At 40.5% G+C, this 20,659-nt stretch overlaps 2 protein-coding genes across 6 annotated transcripts; one reads left to right on the forward strand and one right to left on the reverse strand.

Annotated features, from left to right (window-relative positions):
* The first annotated feature begins 120 nt into the window (after positions 1 to 120).
* On the forward strand, positions 121 to 14,864 carry herc4 (HECT and RLD domain containing E3 ubiquitin protein ligase 4). 5 transcript variants are annotated; one of them, XM_040034501.1, is made up of 24 exons: positions 121 to 240; positions 2,154 to 2,423; positions 2,536 to 2,695; positions 2,833 to 2,909; positions 3,005 to 3,226; positions 3,306 to 3,397; positions 6,360 to 6,490; positions 6,598 to 6,752; positions 7,051 to 7,127; positions 7,890 to 8,014; positions 8,170 to 8,229; positions 8,866 to 8,977; positions 9,467 to 9,656; positions 9,893 to 10,065; positions 10,159 to 10,278; positions 10,374 to 10,472; positions 10,559 to 10,726; positions 11,448 to 11,591; positions 11,683 to 11,849; positions 11,989 to 12,055; positions 12,147 to 12,229; positions 12,368 to 12,551; positions 12,999 to 13,101; positions 13,213 to 14,864. In XM_040034501.1, the coding sequence occupies exons 1-24, from the start codon at positions 225 to 227 to the stop codon at positions 13,419 to 13,421; spliced, it is 3,204 nt and encodes a 1,067-aa protein (XP_039890435.1). In that variant the 5' UTR covers positions 121 to 224; the 3' UTR covers positions 13,422 to 14,864. The 5 variants fall into 5 exon arrangements, 4 of the variants coding, with proteins under 4 accessions (XP_039890435.1, XP_039890436.1, XP_039890433.1 ...); XM_040034502.1 differs by lacking the exon at positions 121 to 240 and adding an exon at positions 954 to 1,226; XM_040034499.1 differs by lacking the exon at positions 121 to 240 and having other exon boundaries at positions 1,329 to 2,423.
* Positions 14,865 to 15,166: 302 nt separating this feature from the next.
* LOC120735242 (cytochrome c oxidase subunit 5B, mitochondrial) lies at positions 15,167 to 16,666 on the reverse strand. The gene is made up of 4 exons (XM_040034503.1): positions 16,475 to 16,666; positions 15,572 to 15,642; positions 15,392 to 15,491; positions 15,167 to 15,282 (listed from the first exon to the last, which is right to left on the reverse strand). The coding sequence occupies exons 1-4, from the start codon at positions 16,569 to 16,571 to the stop codon at positions 15,170 to 15,172; spliced, it is 381 nt and encodes a 126-aa protein (XP_039890437.1). The 5' UTR covers positions 16,572 to 16,666; the 3' UTR covers positions 15,167 to 15,169.
* Between the last annotated feature and the right edge of the window lie 3,993 nt (positions 16,667 to 20,659).

Raw genomic sequence — 20,659 nt, forward strand, 5'->3', positions numbered from 1 at the left:
TTAAAGTTACATTTTCTCTTCTTCTCGTATTTTATCTTATCTTAATGAAGGTGACACAGTCTATTTGTTTGTTTGTTGAATCGGAGTAAGTGAGTTTGCTCTCCACCAGGGGGAGCCCGGTGGTTGTGAACCAGCTCAAGTTGGCGAACATGGTTTTGGAAAAAGACACGACACCGGTAGAAGTTCGAGATTCTTCTAGTATACTTACAGTCTGATTACATAAGATGAACAAAACTACAGGTAAATAAAATATCTGCGATTAGAATGCAGATATAACACTTTTTTTTTATAACGCCTCACATTTAATCACATACATCTGCAACTTATAGTCACATTCAAAATGTGCTTGTGTTATATATTTATATGTACTTACATATTAATTAACATTTAATCTTGAATACCGTTATATGTGTTGTTATTTCGAATGTATTCATTTGTGGACTTTTCTTTTGCTAGTTCATACTACGCACTTCAGTAGTAGTCTTTCGCGCTTTCACTTTCCTTCTTTTACTTACTAATTAATAACAAATAAATGCCGTGTGTGCGCTGTATGAACGCGAAACATTCAAGAAAAAGAAAACGGGGAGGTCTGTGTGTGTATCTGTGTGTGTGTGTGTGTGTGTGTGTGCATGTGTGTGTATGAATATGCAGTTCGGGGACTAGGAGAGTAACCTCCGTGTTTTCATACCTAGGTAAAGGTAGTACAGCGCAGCCGGTATACGCATGCGCGGATGCGCTCGCTCTAGAACATTTCGGCAGCTTCGCGACATTTCTTCACGTCCATGAAGGAAAATGCGTGAAAACGCTGTTAATACTTCCGGTATTGTAAGCTGCCTTCAAATTAAGCCTTACAGCGTTTATGTGTAGAGCTTCTCTGCGCGTCTTTCAGAGAAGTATTCAAATCTCCTTGACCGTGTTTTGGACATTTCGGGACTCTTATGTATATATTTTAACTATCTTGTACTCTTCTCCGCTCTGCTATTATAAAAAACACTTTTATTTCTAAAAGGACATAACGGACATCCAGAGTTTGAGACGACTGCTTTAACGCGTTTCTTGGCCGTACAGCAGTTGTTGACAGAGCATCGGAGTGGTTACATTAAGTAGGGTTTTACCTGGGAGTTGTCTTTGGACAGCAGCGTACTGTAATGTGTGTTTTTAACAGTCGGACTAACTAACGAACAAGGCACTGGCAGATCATAAACTTGTCGGGTCTGGTGGCTTTGGTAAGATTTGCTCTTGGCTCTAACATAAGAGACACCTGGCTGTAAGTTGTTAAACTTGTGTTTTTAGCGGAACAGTAAAGAATAGCGGGGCTTTAAGTTCAGATACTCAGCTGTGAAGTCACTTCAGGTTTCTGAATGAACTCTTAAGTACGTTATGTTCCAAACACAGACATAAAGTCTTTGGGTCTGACTAACGTTAGCTTGCTATATCAGGACTGTCTGTATAAGTCAGCCATGTACCACGTGCCGAGTGCTTAAACATATATGTTTCTTAAAATAATTTCCAATCGCACTATGATAATTTTAAGTACTGTCATTAAGTTGGTCAAGTGCCATCAGTCTGAAATGATCTACCTCGCCTGTATTCGTCAAGGTGCATGCTAGCGTGTGCTAACATTACGGACAAGAGTTATACTTCCGCTTACAATATTATAAACGCATACATTTGTGACCCAGAAAGAAATGTGTAAGTTTATTAATTATGTTTATGAGAGTGTAAATCGTAGGGGTACATAAAGTTATTGGCAATACTCGTATTTAAACACGTTTTGGCATGTGCTTTAATTTGTAAACCCAGCCGCCCGCGACGGAAGTGGTGTTATTTGACGATTTTAGCAACCCTAACGGAACTCACCCAACACCGTTAACTGTAGCTTACTAGGCTAATCTGTTTACATGGTCAGTTTAGACTGCAACGTACTAGTGCTCTCGCTATATATACACACACATATATATATCTAGGTGTACGATCCTGAAGTCATGACTTAATCTGGCCGCAGGCTTGCGTCTGTTTCATGTGGCGATGATGTTGTTTTGCCTCTTTCGGCTTTGCTAGGTGATACCAGCTAGATTACACCTTGCAAATGAAACGGGGGATATGTGACTATACTCTGGAAGGTTATATTAGCCCAAGTGTCTTCTTCACAGAGCCTGAGATCCTGCTTTTGCGTGCAGCTAAAGGGAGAACTACAATGCTGTGCTGGGGAAATGCTTCCTATGGACAACTGGGCTTGGGTGGGATTGATGAAGAGATTGTGGTTGAGCCACGAAAATGTGAATTCTTTCACGGGAAGCAAGTGAGTGATGTGGGGTGTGGCCGCAGACACACAGCTTTCCTGCTGGAGGACGGGACGGTGTATACCTGTGGCTGCAATGATCTTGGGCAGCTTGGACATGAGAAAGCCAGAAAGAAACCCGGTTGGTGATGTCTGCTGTTTGTTTGTTTGTTTTTCTAATAAAACATTGGGGTTTTTTGTTTTGTTTTTTAAAGTTGCTCACTGTGCAAGCACTTGTTTATGTCATCTATTAGAGCAAGTTGTGGCCTTGGATGCACAGATCGTAGTGGCTGTATCATGTGGAGAGGCCCATACACTCGCCCTAAATGACAAAGGACAGGTTTTCTCGTGGGGTCTTGGTTCAGATGGACAGCTGGGATTAAATAACTTTGAAGAATGTGTTCGCGTGCCTAGGTAAATTCATCAACTATCAGGAAACCCCTGTGTGTCCTACTTAACGCACTACTTGCTCATCCTTTGTTTTGTAAAGGCACCATGGAAAGACCTAATATAGCCATTCTTCTCTCTCTCTTTTTCCTCTGTATGAAAAGAAACATCAAGACTTTGTCAGATGTTCAAATTGCTCAGGTAGCCTGTGGGTACTGGCACTCCCATGCACTTTCAAAGGGTGAGGAATGGTTTGCACTTAGCACATATCCAGAGCAGCTTACAGTGTTTATGTCATGTTAAACCGTTTCAATTATATATGCGTTTTTAACACAGGGGGCCACATCTTCTCATGGGGCCAGAATCGATATGGCCAACTTGGGTTAGGAATCAACGGACAGAGCATTTCCACACCCCAGATGATTCAGTCTCTGCAGGGCATTCCTTTTGCTCAAATATCAGCAGGTGGAGCACATAGCTTTGCCCTCACTCCCTCGGGAGCTGTGTTCGGTTGGGGGCGCAACAATTTCGGTCAGCTTGGTCTCAACGACTGCAACGGTGAGTGGTAGAAGGTTAGAAGGTGCCGGTGTACATTCAAACCCGAAACTTTGACTAATTTTCAGGACGTCTTTTTCAGATCGGTATTTCCCGGCCCTCCTGAAGTCCCTCAGATCACAGAGAGTGATTTACATTTGCTGTGGAGAAGATCACACGGCTGCACTGACCAAGTTAAGTTGCATACTTTTTGGTTCTTTGATAGATCTGCAGCGTTGTGTGTACAGAAGGCCGAAATTTGAAACTGTGGGATTAATGATTAATGATTAGATTTAAAAGTGGCTCTTTTAAATCTAATTAATGGTTTTAATTCTTAGGCTTAAAATCATTAAACTGGGCCTTGGACTTTTACTGAGATTTACTCCCATGCTGGGTTATGCTTTCTTTACCTTCTTCCTAATTCATTGCTGTTGTTGTTGTTTTTAATCTGCCAGTGTATATGTATTACATTTTATTAACTGATCCCAAACAGCAGCCAAGCAGGATTACAGATGCATCACTTGTCACAGTCAGTGTGTTGTGTCCTCGCTCTCCAGTTTGCATACTGCTCAGAGACAGCTGCTGCCAAGCGACCAGTTAGAAAACATCCCAGTATCACTGCAGTACATTAAGTCTGCTATACATTAAGATTTCAGTGTTTTGCTTTGTCACACGGATGTTTATAAAGCTCTCCTTTAGAAAAACATTAAGCTGTTGTCAGATGAACAAACTGTTCAGCACCCACGGGTGTTGTAGGTGCAGTTTCCGGGTTCCTCTACTGCTTAAAACGAGCTTTCTTTCTTTCTTCTTTTTTTATATTCCTTAGCTCCCCTCCCATTTAGCCAAGTGTCTTCTGATTGGCTGCCCCTCATACCGAAGGCTTGACTAACACATCAGTGTGGCTTCACGGCCAAAGCTATACGCCTGAGATGACTATATTAGGGATGTCTGCACTCACTGACATCATGCTGATATAGAATAAACTGCCTGAAACTGCCTGAGCATTTGGCTCACTGGGATTACTTGCGCACATACTGAGCTCATTATTTGATGCTGCAGGCATTTCGTCTGAGCACCCTCCATTGTAACAGTTTATATCAGAGTCAGAATACTTTTATAATGACAGGGGGAAATTGCTTTGTCACAGACTCTCAAGCAAATGATATGAAAGGTAGAAAATGGAAAGAAATCATAAAAAAATGTAAACCATCCTTATAAAACTAAGATGCTCCACCAATGGTGAATTATGTTAAAATAAATACTCCAAAGTTAAACAATAGTATGTACAATATAAAGAAAATATGAGAAGTGAAAATAGTCCAGGTGTCATAAGGGGAAGATATGAAGTTTGATCATCGCAGTTATAAATCATTTCCTGTGGCGTTTTAGTGCAGTGAGGTTTTGCTCCTGTTACTGTCCTGCAAGTCATGGAATGAACGTGAAGGATTGTCGGCTATCATCTGACATCTGCTGTCAGAGTCGAGCTCCACACCTATAATACTGGCCTTGTGGATCGGTTTGAGTCTGCTGGTATCATGCTGCCCCAGCCCACCACAGCATAGAGGATGGCAGTGGCCATTACAGACTCAAAACATCCTGGGTCATCCATTAGATTTTAAAGGAGTCATCCAAGAAAATAGAGATGACTCTTCTTGTAGAGGGCTTCTGTGTTTTTAGTGTGAACACTGAGGTATTTTTATCCTGTCTGCACCCAAACCACACGGATGGAAATAGGGGTGACCAGCATTCTAACCCTTCTCACATCCACAACCCCCATGCTCTTCCTCATCACCTTGTGTGATACATCACTACTGCAGAGTCATTAGAAACCTGTGAAGGTGGCAGGTGTCTGTGCAGTGCTGAAGGCTGTGGTGTACATGGTGAAGGGAAAGGGAGAGAGGACAGTCCCCTGCTGGGCTTCGGTGTTGCTGTCCAACATGGTGCTGCAGGTGGTTTGCAGATCAGTGAGCCAACTATCCAGGTCACTGCCAAGGCATCCACCCAGCAGAGCCGAGCTGGTGGTGGTGAACACACTGGAGAAATCAAAACATGACCCTCACAGCGCTGGGTGGATGTAGGCCCTGTTGAGCAGGTCAAGGACTGGAAGGGATCTGACCATCTTCCGGGCAAGGACAGAGAGACTCAAGAGGAGCTTCTATCCCCAAGCCATCCGTGCTCTAAACACACACACCCGCCCTCTCACATCATCTATAATTGACTGAGTCAGGACTCTTCCAGACACTAAACCAAGGCACAATGTACATTTCAATTCCTTTAATTTTAAATATGTTTATATTGTCTATCCTGTAAAATAGTCAGATGTCTATTCATATTAATGTACAGAATTCACCTGCTTGCTGCTACTACTGCACATTCACCCAATGTATATACTACATATATATATATATATATATACACACATATAAATATAATGTTTTTCCTCTACACCCCCCCCCCCAATTTTTTTGCACATGTCAAGGAGCGTGTCAGGCTACATTTCACTGTGTGTTCTGACCATGTGCTGGAAGCTGGTCCAGGATAAGTCTCTTCAGGGTCTTCATGAGGTGTGATGTCACCATGTTTTGGTACAAGTACGAGGTGTGACCTCTTCTACACAGGGAAAAGCATTATACGTTTTCAGTGGGTAATCATGTTCATCATGTAGTCTTCTTTTATGAATAGTCTTCAGTAATTAGGCTCATAAGTAATGCCATTTCTGTGTTTACTTCTAATTTTTAGAAAAGAATAGATGAGTTGGGATCGTTATTTAGAACCTGGAATGTTTTTTGGTTTGTTAAATAGTGAAGTTTTAAATCTTCTCGAGCGGTGGATAAAAATGCCCATTTCCTGTCCAGGTGCCCAGACGCAGTAAGTTTGTTTCAGTAGTGGCCTGACGCTGTAGAGGAGGAGGACCCCTGCTGTAAGACTTGGATGTTAAAATAATCCCCCTCCTGGCATGTGCCATTACTAATCTAGCTGTTTCTGGTTAAGGAAAAACTAGACTGAAATCATTAACACGACAGCTGTCTTTCATGCCTCTCTGTCTCTTCAAGCCTCATGTTCAGTGGTCTTTGCTAACACTTTGGCCTTAGCAAGTTAGCACAGTGCTAACCCTTTTGAAGGTCGTAATAACTGGTTCTGTTGTTTTTAAATGCAGGAAGGGGGCGTGTTCACATTTGGAGCAGGAGGATATGGACAGCTTGGGCATAACTCTACAAATCATGAAATAAACCCCAGAAAAGTGTTTGAGCTCATGGGAAATGTAGTCACACAGATTGCATGTGGAAGGTAAAATCGACTTTGTTTTTGCGCGTTTATCTAAAATACAACGTCAGTGAATTATACTGAAAAGTCACAAGGCTGCTAGTAACGTTTCAAATTGCCGTGCGGTCAAGGCAACACACGCTGGCTTTCACGCCGTCATCGGGGAAGATGGATTCATTTGGGCTCGGAGGGAACGGGCAGCTTGGCACATGGTCCACTTCCAACAGAAAAAGCCCCGCTCTTGTTAAAGGTCCCTGGGTAGTCGCCAGCACTGCAACAGATACAGGTGAGGGGACAGCAAATGTAAAACCAAAACATCCTTCCATTTTTGAGGGGTGTAAAGTTTGAATCATAAGCAGTCAAATGTATTAATCGATAGGGTTCTCCATTTACGTTTTCTCTGACTACGTTTTCTATAATTCTGCTGTGTATCCATCTGAACGTGGAGATTTATTAGCTTTAATCTGAACCTGAAGTTGTAAAAGCACATTACATCATTAGTTTGATGGGTTTATTTCAAACGTAAAACTCGATGGTAAGATGTTTTAATAACACAAAAAACCTATTTTCCCTCACTTTTGCAGATTCAGAGGAGAACTGTTGTGTCAAACGGATTTATGCTGGAGGAGATCAAAGCTTTGCTCACTATTGCAGTGCCAACGTAAGTTTTCCCTCTCCTCTGAAACAGAGATTTAATGGAGATGCTTACAAATGTACAGCACGTTTTAATAATTGCACAGCTGTCCTGAATGCTATCGTTTTTACTCTACAGTAAAAACAATGGCACTGGCAGTACTCGATAATAGTGAGCAGCTGAACAACAGTGATTTGAACTAAAGCATTATTATCACTGCTGGGGAGTGAGAGCAATGTCAGGCAGATGAGCTGAGATTGTAAATATTTCCAGACACAACCTGTAATTATCTGGAATTTAAAAAAAATCTTAGCGTGGGTTCGCGTGTAATTTTATACCACAGCGTTGTTTGACAACGTCACCATTCACATGAGTTAAAGAAGGCGAAACGTACCAGTAAAACCATAAGAAATTTGAAAAATAAGAAAATGACTTCAAGTTAAAATCTTGTAATTAAAGTTTTCGAATTCCAGGAAACAGAATTGCGTTTGTCAATCTAATTAAAGCAGACTGCTCCAGCTGATCCCCAACAGTCAATGCAAGCTGGTGTTGGTTTTAAAACACGTTGCCATGTAGTGTATGATGATTTTTCAAGCAGAATTTAATTTGTAATGAGGATGTATGTCACTTTTTTTTCTTTTCTTAGAAGCACCTTCTTCTAAAATGTGCCGCAGATAGCTGTGAATACTGTTTTTACACACATCTGATCTGTTTCTTCACTCAGTTTTATTTACACAGGTTTACATTTTTCAGGTTTTTTTTGTCTAACTTTTATACTTTTTGGTGCAGAGCCTTCAGAACGGAGATGACACAAGGATACAAGATCCCCAGAGAAAGATTTACTCCTTGAATGAGGATCTCATACAAAAATGGTTGAACCACTCACAAGGAAGACTCCCGCTCGACATCTCCAAGTAAAGTTTTCTTCTTCTTTTTTTCCCCCTCAGTAGATCCTCGGCATATTGGAGTTTTAGTTTGTTTTAGACATGGTGTGTTTGAGTAGACTCAAATTACCAGATCCTTTTTGGAGATTTACACAGTAATTATTTGCCTTTTCTGGTTTCCTTAGTGAGATCGACCTCGTGTTCTCCTCAGCAAACTGCCTAAATGGGTCTTTCCTGTCAATGAGGTAAATGCACTCCAGATATTTCAAAAGTCATAATCTAGTCAGAAAAATCATTTTGACTGATTTACATTAAAATCAACACTTTTTTTTTTTTGCTGAATTTCTTGTTTATTTACTCTCTAATTAGATAATTAAAGCTTTCTTAAGCTGCTCCCGTCATATGAGCCAGGTGAATGCACGAGTTTGGTAGGCTATATAAAAACATGAAATTGAGATGGCCACAGTTTTAGCCATGAAAGCAGGAAGCTCAACGATAACAACATTCAGTACTGACACTTATTTGCTGTCATGGTAAATCTAGAGCTTGTTCTGTTGTCACCGCTTTGACCAGATAAAAAGCGTGCTCTCCTGGGTTGAGATCAGATTCTGATTTGGCCACTGAAGCATATCCTGTTTCTTTGCTTTGAGAAACCTTTGGGCTGCTTTTGAAGTGTGCTTCAGCTCATTAACCATTTGCACTCTGAAGCGCTGTCCGATCAGTTTAGAATTTTAGATTAATATATATTATTATATATATACATAATATAACAATACATAATATATATATATATATGTATTGTTGTAGTTATTGCCTAGCGTTTTTGTAATTATCTCATTCTGAGTGCTGATTTTGTTTTTTCCTTTTTTTTATAAACGCAGTCATCCAGATCACTACAGTACCAGCAGTAAATGTTCAGGGGTGGATATGAACATGGCTCGCCTGCTCTTCAACAAAGTAATCCAAGAGGGTCACCCTGAGATTGCTCAGCAGGTCAGTGGCCACATATAATATAGTTCCATCCACCCATCCATCTCCTTTTACTTGTTCAATTCAAGGTCTTGGAGGGGACTAAATTCTGGATTCTTCACTGTAATTCAAAACTGCATTCTGTGTCGTGTCAGTGCCATGCCAAATACTTGGGCACTAATATATTTTCCCTGACTGGTGAAGTTCCTCTGACTTGGAGTTTCTTTTTCATTCCTCATACTCTTCAACAGTGTTTATGACCTTTGCTCATCTGCTGTCTTGTCAACGACGTTCATATTATTTTGATTTGGTACCTGACCAGAAGATGTTTTTATAGTGTAAATGTCCCCAGTGACGTTTTATTACTGTGTCGGCTCCAGTTATTTCCGGTACTCTGGTCCATTCAGTGTGTTATTGTTGCACTTTACTCCACACCTCATCAGCAGTTTGTATGCATTCAGGATTATCACATTAATCATAACAGACCTGTTTCCCTTCGTCTGTCTGCCTCAGATTGCTGCTAGTCTGGAGAAGAACCTCATTCCCAGGCTAAACAATTCTCCTCCAGACATCGAAGCCCTGAGACTCTACCTCACTCTTCCAGAATGCCCTCTCTTCACTAACCGAAATAACTACGTCACCATCTCTATCCCATTTGCCAAATCAGTCATCAGCCTAAAAGAGGCTCCACTGAAGGTACTAGGTAGGTAGGATGAAGGAGTTTCTTTAAGCTTTCCATACTACATATGTACTACATACTATACTTAAGACCTTATTGTTCAGGAAAATAAGGTCTTAAAATAGCTTATATTTGTCATAAATCTTATGCAGGAATTAAATTCCAGATGGTATAGTTAAGACTGGGAAAAATGAGCACTTGACACTGTCTTAAAAGGGTTTTGAGGAGCACGAATTTAGTGTTTGCTCATGTATTTGCAGGAAACTGGTGGTCTACGTTTGAGTCCCCAGTCTTCCAGCGGCTAGTTGAACTGTACAAGGAAGTGGTGGTGTATCTGCTGCAGATGCACAAGGTGGGCATTCCCGCAGTAGAGCAGAGAATTTTCACCTGTTTTCTGGACACGTCGCTGCGACTCCTGGAAATCCTACACAAGGTGAGGAAAAAGGTGCAGTGTTAAATTCCTGCTGCACATTATATCCTTCTTTAAAGGACTACAAGTGGCAGTCTCTCACACTTCTCACTTCAGGTGAGCGAGAAAGCGGGACACATCATTCAGTATGGCAAGTTCTACATTCATGAGTTGGACAACCTGATAGACATCCGAAATGACTATGTCACATGGCTTCAGAGGCAGATGTACCCAATGGTGAGTCTGCTGTGGATGTTGGCTCTGCGATTCAGTAATACATCTTTCTATGTTAAGGTTTTGATGTGAACCTTTTGTTTATGCTCTATCCCCAGGGACATGATGGTGTGGTGACTCTGTGCAAGTATCCCTTTGTATTTGATGCCCAAGCAAAGACTACACTCCTTCAGACAGATGCTGTCTTACAAATGCAGGTACTACTCACTAAACCTCTTAAAGGCAGTTTCTTACCTTTATTCTCACTAATCGCTTCATAATCATGTGTTTTCTGTATTAACAGATGGCAGTGGACCAGGCACAGATGCAAAATTTCAGCTCCATGTTCCTACCGGCTGTGGAATCCGTCAACCCGTGCCTCATCCTCATCGTTCGGAGGGAAAACATTGTTGGAGACACTATGGAAGTGCTCAGGAAGTCTAAGAATGTTGACTACAAGAAGCCACTAAAGGTAGAAACAGCATTTAAGTTTGAAGCTTTAAAAAAAAGAAGCAGCATAACCCAAACCTGATTTAAATTTGGCCACCATTTCCATTCCAGTCATGTTCTTGTAAACTCTGGATCCCTTCCAGTACTTGTGCTATTATTGGATTGTTTCCAGGAAGTCCCGTTCTGACAACATGCACATGTGCGTGTGTGATTTCAACATGGACCTCCTTGCAGTCTACAACGACACCACTAACTCAGGGAGGAAACATCATACAGCTAAGAGCTAGAGAGTGTAAAAAAGGCACTCTTCAGGTTTATGAGTCCACAACGTCCAAACGTAGCATCAACATTAGGTCACAAGCTTGACTTAAAGCATGCTAGGCCTTTTTTTACAGTGTTGCGAATGGTAAATCCGTTCTTAAGGTTCAAAACTGTAGATTCTGTCTCAACTCCTCACAATTTCGACACAGAAGTGGTGATCCAGCGAGCACACAGAGTGGTGCAAGTGGTTGGAACAGGATTTCCAGGTAGCGATCGCTAAGTATCGCAGGAGCCGTGACCTTGACAACGAAGACAACTGAACGAGCTAACAGCCAAATTTAAATCAAGTACACTTAGGATGAAGTTCCTAGTTATGAATGAAAATACATATATGAATGTGAAAGATGCTGCTCATGGTAATGAACCCACAGAGTATGCCAGGTTCAAACGGTACTGTGACTTACTTGTGACGTTTGTGGCAGGTGATCTTTGTGGGAGAAGAGGCCGTCGATGCAGGCGGCGTGAGAAAGGAGTTCTTCCTTCTGATCATGAAAGAGCTGCTTGATCCCAAATACGGAATGTTTCGTTACTACGAGGAGTCTCGCCTCATCTGGTTTTCAAACAAGGTACTTGCTTTAAACCAGGCGGCATCTCCGCGTGATCTTTGTGAAAACCTTCCTCGATTAAATGCTGACAATCACCGACTGTCCCTTGCAGACATTTGAGGACATTGACTTGTTCAACCTCATCGGGGTCATCTGCGGTCTGGCCATCTACAATCTCACCATCGTTGAGCTCAACTTCCCCTTGGCCCTTTACAAGAAGCTTCTGAAGAAGAAGCCAACGCTAGAAGACCTGAAAGAGCTAATGCCAGATGTGGGAAGGTCAGATCAAGGAACAGTCACCTGAGGTTTCCATTTAATATGTTTATGAATGGTAGTTTACCTTGGCATTGTCTTAACGTCATCTAAACCTTTCAATGCCACAGTAATCACACAGGGAATTGTGTTCCTGTTCATCCAGGAGTCTGCAGCAGCTACTAGACTACACAGAAGATGACCTTGAGGAAACCTTCTGCTTGAATTTCACAGTGAGATGATTGACTATCAACATTTTCTGCTGTGGTTTAAGTAAGTTGTGTCATCCACCTATCATATGATTTTTATTTTTTATTTTTTCAGATCACAGAGGAAAACTACGGTGCCACAGAGGTTTTGGAGCTTGTACCAAATGGGGAAAACATTAACGTCAATATGTCAAACAGGTAAAGATTTTTTTTTTTTTTTAAAGTTGTCCTGATATTTATCCATTAGCAGTTATCCACTAAGGGATTCATGAATATTTTGGACTGTTGTTGAAACATTCACGTTACTCTCATTTTTCTTACTTTCTTCTCCTCTAGGCAAGATTTCGTCAGTGCCTATGTAGACTATGTTTTCAACACATCGGTAGCTCCGCTCTTCGAGTGCTTCTATTCAGGCTTCCACAAAGTGTGCGGTGGGAAAGTTTTAGAACTGTTCCAGCCAAACGAACTGCAAGCCATGGTTATCGGCAATACCAACTATGACTGGATGGAGCTTGAAAAGGTTTTGTATTAAATAGTGATTAGTAAAAATTGCATCTGGCCACGCAATGTGAAGAAAATATCTGCATAGCCTTTAGGACTATGAAAGCTGTATTCTTCCTAGTGTCCAGCAGGGGGCGACTCCTCTAGCTGTATTGAAATTTCCTTATGTCTCACTTGATTTATTACCTCAGTAAACATTTTACGAATTTAGTTTATGGTCTTGTATGCTAGTTTAACATTCCATCTAATACAGTATAATCTTCATTTTGTGAATTAAGGAAACATTTGCCGGTATGGTGTGATTGGCAGGTTGCTGATGTAAGAGTGTGCAGTATCCTTGGTTTCTCAGTCAATACATCATTTAGAAGCCCCAGTGGCCACTGTGAATCTCACTTTTTAAAGTGAGCCTTGTACATTATAAGATGGATTATGAAAATTATTTTTGTTTATGCTCTTTTGCTCATAGACTACTGAGTACAAAGGGGAGTACTGGACAGACCACCCTACAATCAGGCTTTTCTGGGAGGTGTTTCACAATCTTCCATTGGAGAAGAAAAAACAGTTTCTCTGTAAGTGTTGCCCTAAACAGCAGAAAAGTTAGTTTTATTAATTTTGTGTGAGTTTGCATGTTACATGCGGACCTTGAAGAGTGAAGAGAAACAAAAATCTTGTCTTTACAGTGTTCCTCACTGGAAGTGACCGCATCCCCATCTTGGGCATGAAAAGCTTGAAACTGGTGATCCAGCCTACTGGTGGAGGGGAGCATTACTTACCTGTCGCCCACACCTGCTTCAACCTGCTGGACCTGCCCAAGTACACGAGTCTAGAAATGCTCCGTGAGAAGCTGCTACAGGCTATAGATCACAATCAAGGCTTCAATCTTGCCTGATAGAACATAAAAATCCATGTTGAGACTGTTGATGGCAACCACATTCCCAGATGGTTTTTTGCAGACTTCTCAGTCTGGATGAGTCAAACACAAGTTGAAAAAAATAAAAATTAAAAAGGAGGCCACATGACACTAAAGGTGACTGAGATGAACGGCTGGACTTTCATGTTGATTTTTTTTTTTTTTTTTCCAGCTGCTTTCTTGCCATCAAAGTATTTGAAGCCCAATCCCACACAATTTGATTCACATTTAATATTGCTCATGTAGATATGCTTTTATTCATGTTTGGATAGGACGAAGCAAACTACTGGTATATACAGCACAGGGGCATAAATAAACTGACAAACTCCTGTAAAATACAGTGAAATTTTTCTAATGCTTAACACCTAATTTATTGTGACAGTGAGATGCTTCTATTATGTTTTTACTGGTTTAAAATGTAGTCAAACACCACAAAATACCACGTAATTCCACCCTCCCAAAAAATATAGAGAAAAATAAGACCTGATTCACATCTGACAAGGTGTCAACAGAAACATATTTTTTAAACTACACTCTAGCAGTATTTTCTGCATGGCTTTGTCATCAAAGTGACACCGTATTTTACAGGAGTTTGGGTTTTTTCATCCCCTGTTGCAAAAATTGTTAGCCAATGTAAATCTACTTTGTTTGACAAAGGTTCTCTTGTGACATTTGCTCGAGAGCAATGCGAAGTGTTTGCTATAGATGCTGAGTGGATTTTCTTGGCTGTTTGCCTTAACAATCCACAAATAAAAACAAAGTACAGCCACTGAAATAAATGGGTTACTTGCTGGTAAGGTTCTAAGTTCTTATGAAAGGTTGGTTATTTTTAATATAGTACCTTGTGTTTGAATATTGCTGTAGAAGGTATTTTTTAACAAAAAATATACCACATTTTGTTTTTAAAAGGGGTTAATTCTGCTTTTTGTTATTTTCTTTCAAATATGTTCTGATGATGGATGTTCTTATGACACCTGACCAGAGTTTCAGAGGAGGTGGTAAGTATAGGTATGTGTAATCCGTGTGCTCAGGCATCAGCGTCTTCCTACTCTTGGGTTTGTATGAAGTTACAAAGGGCAGATGTCATCTCGGGCACACAGCCATTTCCTATTCACATCCTGCAAGTGGAGGGGCTCATGAAAGCGGTAAAGACAGCCAAAGTAATTATTTACGCCAAAATCTAGACTGTAAATAATGGCGATTTTTTAGATTTCACATTTACAATATCATCACTTCATTCTTCCAAAGAAGGTGATTTTTCCCTATGATTGGCTAATTGTTGACACAATGACACATTTCTTCAAGGGCAACTGTTGAGGTGTCAGAAATGTAGTCGAAAGCGCAATAGAAACCTTTATGAGGGGCAGCCAATCAGAAATAAAGTTACCTTAAAGTCAGAGAGATGAAATCTGAGGGCCTGCATTAAGGAAAAATAATGATTTTTAATTGACAGTACAAAGCTGCTGTGATTAATTAAAATATGTTGGAAATTAGAATAATAGGTCCCCTTTAAAGTCCAGCTTATATAGTAAATTAACCTTTAATATTTTAACTGTGTCTGTTCTCTCAAGAAAATACCCATCAACACATTCCACTTCAAGTCACAATTTAATCATAAACTGTACAAGTTGAATGATGTGCACACACTGCAGAATATGGCCATAAAGGAGGCAAATACACTTGTCTGTTGTTGCCCAATTTGGGGGCTTTGTGTGTTAGTTTTGGTATCAGTGGGGCAACTCGTGATGGACAAGCTTATAGTGGGAACCACAGGAAGGACAGCGCTGGGCCTCTCCCTCATGAAGCCAGAACCACACAATAGCAGTGTTGTCTTCCTCACCTGCAAAGATTTTTAAAAAGTTATAATTAAAAAAAAAAAAAAAAAAGTTGTTAACACTGGTAAAACAGATTCATAAAAGGGGAAATTGTATTCATTATGCATCACTTACAGAGACATCCCACCAGCCTCTTGGTTCCAATGCCTGGCACAATGTGAGGGTCTTCTTTGGTACCAGCATAGTGCTTTGGTTTCAGGATGCTGTAAGGGTCCTGTGATGTAAACGGGAAAAAGAAAAAAAATTAGCTTATGTGCAGTTCAGGTTCATTATCATATGTATGCAGTAGCCTACCTTTCCCTGTTTGAGGGCCTGGAGGGTACGGCGCTCCAGCCCAGTGGCCTGTTCTTCATCTGTTGGTATGCCTGAAAAATTAAATAGCAAAAAGGTTTCTATTAAAAAAATGAATAAATGATAATAATATATACAAATAATAAACAAAAAAATCTGTATTTGATTCAGCTGCTTAAAAAAAAAAAATCAGTTTTATATTAAAAGCCTATAATAACTTGCTTAAATCTTACCTCTTGCATATGGCCTCCGCACACTAATAACTAAAAAGACTAAAACTAACACAGAAACCAACACTAAACGTCTTCTAAGAACAAAAACTAAACTAAATTAAAAAGAAAAGCTCAAAACGAAATAAAAATTATAACTAATTAGAAAATACAGAACTATAATAAACTCTGTAATGAGTGCGGGCAAGCCTGCACGTCAGCATTGGACGCCTCCCACAATAACACACTCCTGTCCCCTATCAGGGTGCTGGCACCTGCCCAACGGAGTCTGCCAAAGGAGGTGGGTCTATCAAAGGCCTTTCCACTCGCTAAAGTCCAAATGACCTTCATTTTTTTTTTAAGGTGTACTTTATAGTCGTATTTAGGTGGGGACTTTGTGTATCTCAAAGCACTTAGGCCTCCCACAAATATGTTTTACTTCTGTAAATAAATATGTACACAGGTGTTTCTTTTTGCTGTAAATAAAACACTGGCGGTAGCTAGCTAGCACGTACTGCAAACTCCTTGTTACTAAGTTGTCAGCTACCAAACTAAAGAATAAAGACGCCGCTAAAATTGCCAATATAACCAGCCTTTCGCTTTTCGCACTAAGTCGAGTGAGCGGTGACAGCTGTGGCTGTAACGCACTCCGGAGGCCTGTGAAGTCACGTCTCCTGTCGTAAATACGGAGTCCTACCTCTCACTGTGGCCATTGAACGGTGCAGCGGGGCCAGCACGCCGCTCCTCAGCTGCAGTGTTGTTGTACAAGCTCGGAGAAGAAGACGTCCCGCCATTATAGTGCCTTTTTCAAGTACAGTGAATGACCTGACTCTGCTATAAACAGGACTGAAATGACCCCACTACAACCGCCTGAGTGACGGGTGCGCGGGCCAATGAGCAGAAGCGCAGCTGATCCGACCAATCAGATTCAGCAGTGGGAGGCACGCTCTACAGGTGGTAAACACCGCTGTATACTTTATTATAGAAAAATGTAGTTTCATTTTTGTTATGTAAAAAAACAGCAACAACAACAACAAAAAAAAAAACCACTTTAAGATAGCACCTGTTATTGTAGTTAGTTAGTTTACATTTCCGTGCAATTACAAGGGAAGAAGGAACCATCAAACTCAAAAACCAAATGTACAAACCATACACGGGCATTTGAAAATGCAGTGCTCCCACGGACCTCAGACTTACACTTAAACAAACATAAAAGATAAAAATTTAAATCTTATGTACATAAGGTTTGCTCCCAACACACATAGGTGTTTACATCAGCGCTGTAATTTGCACTAATCAACTGAACAACTACTACTGTTATAACTTGCACATTATTTTTCTCAGTTTATATATGCTGACATATTGGAAGTTACATTTACCTTTTGATGCACAGGTACAATGCACAATCTGTACATTTTGTAAATATTCTTAATTATTTAAACATCTTCCAGTACCCTGCTCTGTTTGCACAATAAAACCTGGGTTTTCCACTTTCATCTGTACTTCAATCTTAATAACTGTACAGTACTCTGTTTTTGTATATTGTCCATGATGTAAATATGTGTTTCTGTAAAAAAAAAATATTGTGTTTTTTTTGTAGAGCAGAAGCAGTCAGCTCATTTGAGGGTGAAAACAAACTCAAACAAACTCAACAACCAGACGGTGTTTTTTGCTGCTGTTACAACCAAATTTCCCCTTGTGGGACAATTAAAGGATTTTTCTATTCTGTTCTATTTGTAAAAATGTGCTATATTTCCCTATGAGATGTGGTATTTTAAATCCTTTTACCACTGTGCTCGAATAAATATAGACCAGCAGAAAGAAAGAGAAAAATGCTGACAGAGGTACTCTGCAGTGGAGAAAGAAGAAACTTGTTGAAACGTTGTTTCTTTTATTTTTGTCCTGTGATCCAGATGGAGGCGGTGATGGACCAACAAACATCAATACTCACATGCTGGCTCACATGGTGATGACAAAAAAAGAAGATGTTACAAGCTGTAAAAACGTGATGTGTGAGTATATATGAGGAGAAAGAGTATAAAAAAGACTGGGTCCCGCTGTATTACTCAGGCTGCACTACAGCGTCTATTCACAGGCGCGATCCCACTACTGAGCGGCACGGGGGATTTGACCTGCTCCGTTTCCGACCTGGGCCGGTGCACCCCTCCTTAGGCGACCTGGTGGTCCCGAGCTCCCCCAGGAGCACCATATCGATGCCGAACTTAGTGCGGACACCCGATCGGCATAGTCCGCTGCAGCTCAGAGCTCCTGAGCTCAAACGATCCGCCAGCCTCAGCCTCCCGGTAGCTTGGATTACAGGCGCGCGCCACCGCACCCGGCGAGAACCTCCCTCGTTCATGCAGGCTTTAAGGTTTACACACGTGACGTCATCAGGAAACAGTGCTGCAGATAGCAGCCAACAACATTATCCTTCAGCATGGCTGGACTGACCATCGGGCATACCGGGCATTTGCCCAGTGGACCGATGGTGATTTTTCACTTTTATGGGCCGACGTTTTTTTGTTTGTTTGTTTTTAACGGTATAAACAATGAAAGGTGGTGGATTGGCCAGTTGGTCATGATCGACTCTGGGCTGGACCAATTACAGCGGTCGAACTTTAAAGTTCAACCGATTTGTCCCGAACTTCAGCAAAAATTTAAAAAAAAAAAACAGACACAAAGCTGAATTTATGCTGTGTCTTTACGCTGCATAGCTGCCTCTTCTTCTCTCATTCTCTCCCCCTCCATCTCCTGCTGCTACTTCAATCATGAAACTGATCAATGATCAGCTGATCGGCTTTGGTGTCCTTAGTCCCGTCTCGTCTGTTTATCGTCGTGCTAAACAACAGCAGCACGTTTAAGCTTGATAAGCTGTTGTCCAATATCTAGTGAGAGGGAAACATGAAGATGAAACCAGGGGTTCCTTACTGAATCATCAGAGTTGAACAGGTGATGTAGAAACAGGTTCACCTTTGAGTTGACATGAATGAGTGGAAGGGAAGTTATGAACTGTTTCTGAGAGACAAATTACACCAGCATCCTTTTCTAAGTAGCTGACAGCTGGTAACTGTGCAGGGGCGGGTCTAGCAAAGTTTTGCCAGGGGGCCAGGTAGGGCATTAACAGGGAAAGGGGGGCACAGAGAAATACTTTTCTTTCTTATTCTCATTTAAAATGTCTAGGTTTTAATAAATACAACTGAATCTTACAACCAAAGTGGTCATCTGATGGAAAATATGTAAAAACAATCCATTATTGTATATAGTAAATATTAAGTCTAATATATGGCCTAATAAGCTATAGTACTTTTTCCTTTGGGAAGGTACCATGTGTGCAGTCTGCAATTCTGTTGCGGAAAGATGTTGGATCTATTTATTTACTGTAGAAAAATAATTGGTTTCTGTGCATTTGTTTTACCCTGGCAATAAATTAAAGTCAATTACGTTGATTAAGCATCATTAGGCGGAGGGTGGGGGGCGGTTCCCTATTTTTTTACTGGGAGTTGGCAACCCTGCTAGTTAGGTATATGTAATTATTGATTAGGTTGTTTGATATTTCTGGTAAGTACTGTTTAAAATACCAGAATAGGGAGGATGGTGTAGGTTTAAGTTTATTAGATTGATACATATATACCAACAGGACAGCGTACATCACTGTCACAACAGCATTTGTTTTCATTCAGAGGCTTTATGGCTTTTCCTATAATACCTGGTGGGCCGTTCTCTAGTCAAAATGCCCGGGCTGATTTTTTGTCCCAGTCCAGTCCTGCCTGGAGGATACCGTTTTAATGAGTGTTCAAACGAAAAATATAAGGAGTCTTGAAGAAGGATTTGTATTTTTTCACAATGGGGGATGCACAATCTGTACATTTTGTAAATATTCTAAATATTCTTAATTATTTAAACATCTTCCAGTACCCTGCTCTGTTTGCACAATAACAACACAGCAGTAGCAGTAATGCGAGTTATTTCCCTCAAGTGAAAGCTTTAAATGTTAGCCCGATGCTTAACTAGTCAACATAAGGCTTTCTGATTGAAGGCTAAAAGCGGCGTTGTCACCAAGTAAATAGAATATTGATTATATTTTTGTGTATTGCTGCAGCTTCTCCAAGTATTAACTTGGTGCTTTTGGCAACCTTAGGGGGAAATAATGGTAATATGACTGATCCATATGGACACAAAGAATAGCCACTTTTTTGTGCTACCGAAGTTCCCTCGCTTTCATTCAAAATCTGTTTATCGTTAAAAAACTTAAACATAATTGCCTCAATCTCACATTGAGGCCTATAAGCCACTGAGACAGTAGACAAATGACTATTTCATACCTTATGGCTGCTTGTTTATTTAAGGGAGATGAACAATACATTATAATTGTACATAATATCACAGATGATAGATTAAATAGGTTTTTGAAAGATGCTTGTGCATCTAAAGTGTTGAATTGAACCGAGTATGTCATCTGTTCAAAGCTTCTCCCAGTCAGTGCTGTTCTCTGTGCTTGTCTTACTGTACATGATGTTATTAGCACAAACACTTTAAAGGTGATAACTTAGGACTTCAACAATAACACAGACTGCAATGTAGTTAAGCGTCTTACAGTTAGTTTTGAATGAACTTAAAAAACAACACAAGCTAAGATCTGTCTCCTCCTATTTTTTGTGTCACATAAGAAAGAAGCATCAATATCTGATGAGAAGACTTATTAATTTGGCCTTTCACATGGTCTTACTGAGGTGATGAAGTGAAATTTGCATCCTTTTTTTGGTAATGTGCTGGAAAAGCTTGAAAATGGACATTGAAGGTGCTTACAAAGTGCTTGAATTTGACCCTGAAAAAGGTTTATGAACCCAGAAAAAGTCACACTTGGAGTCAAAACCTCTCATAG

Source organism: Simochromis diagramma, unplaced genomic scaffold (genome assembly GCF_900408965.1).
Source record: "Simochromis diagramma unplaced genomic scaffold, fSimDia1.1 OVJJ01000481.1, whole genome shotgun sequence".
NCBI classification, from domain to species: Eukaryota; Metazoa; Chordata; class Actinopteri; order Cichliformes; family Cichlidae; genus Simochromis; species Simochromis diagramma.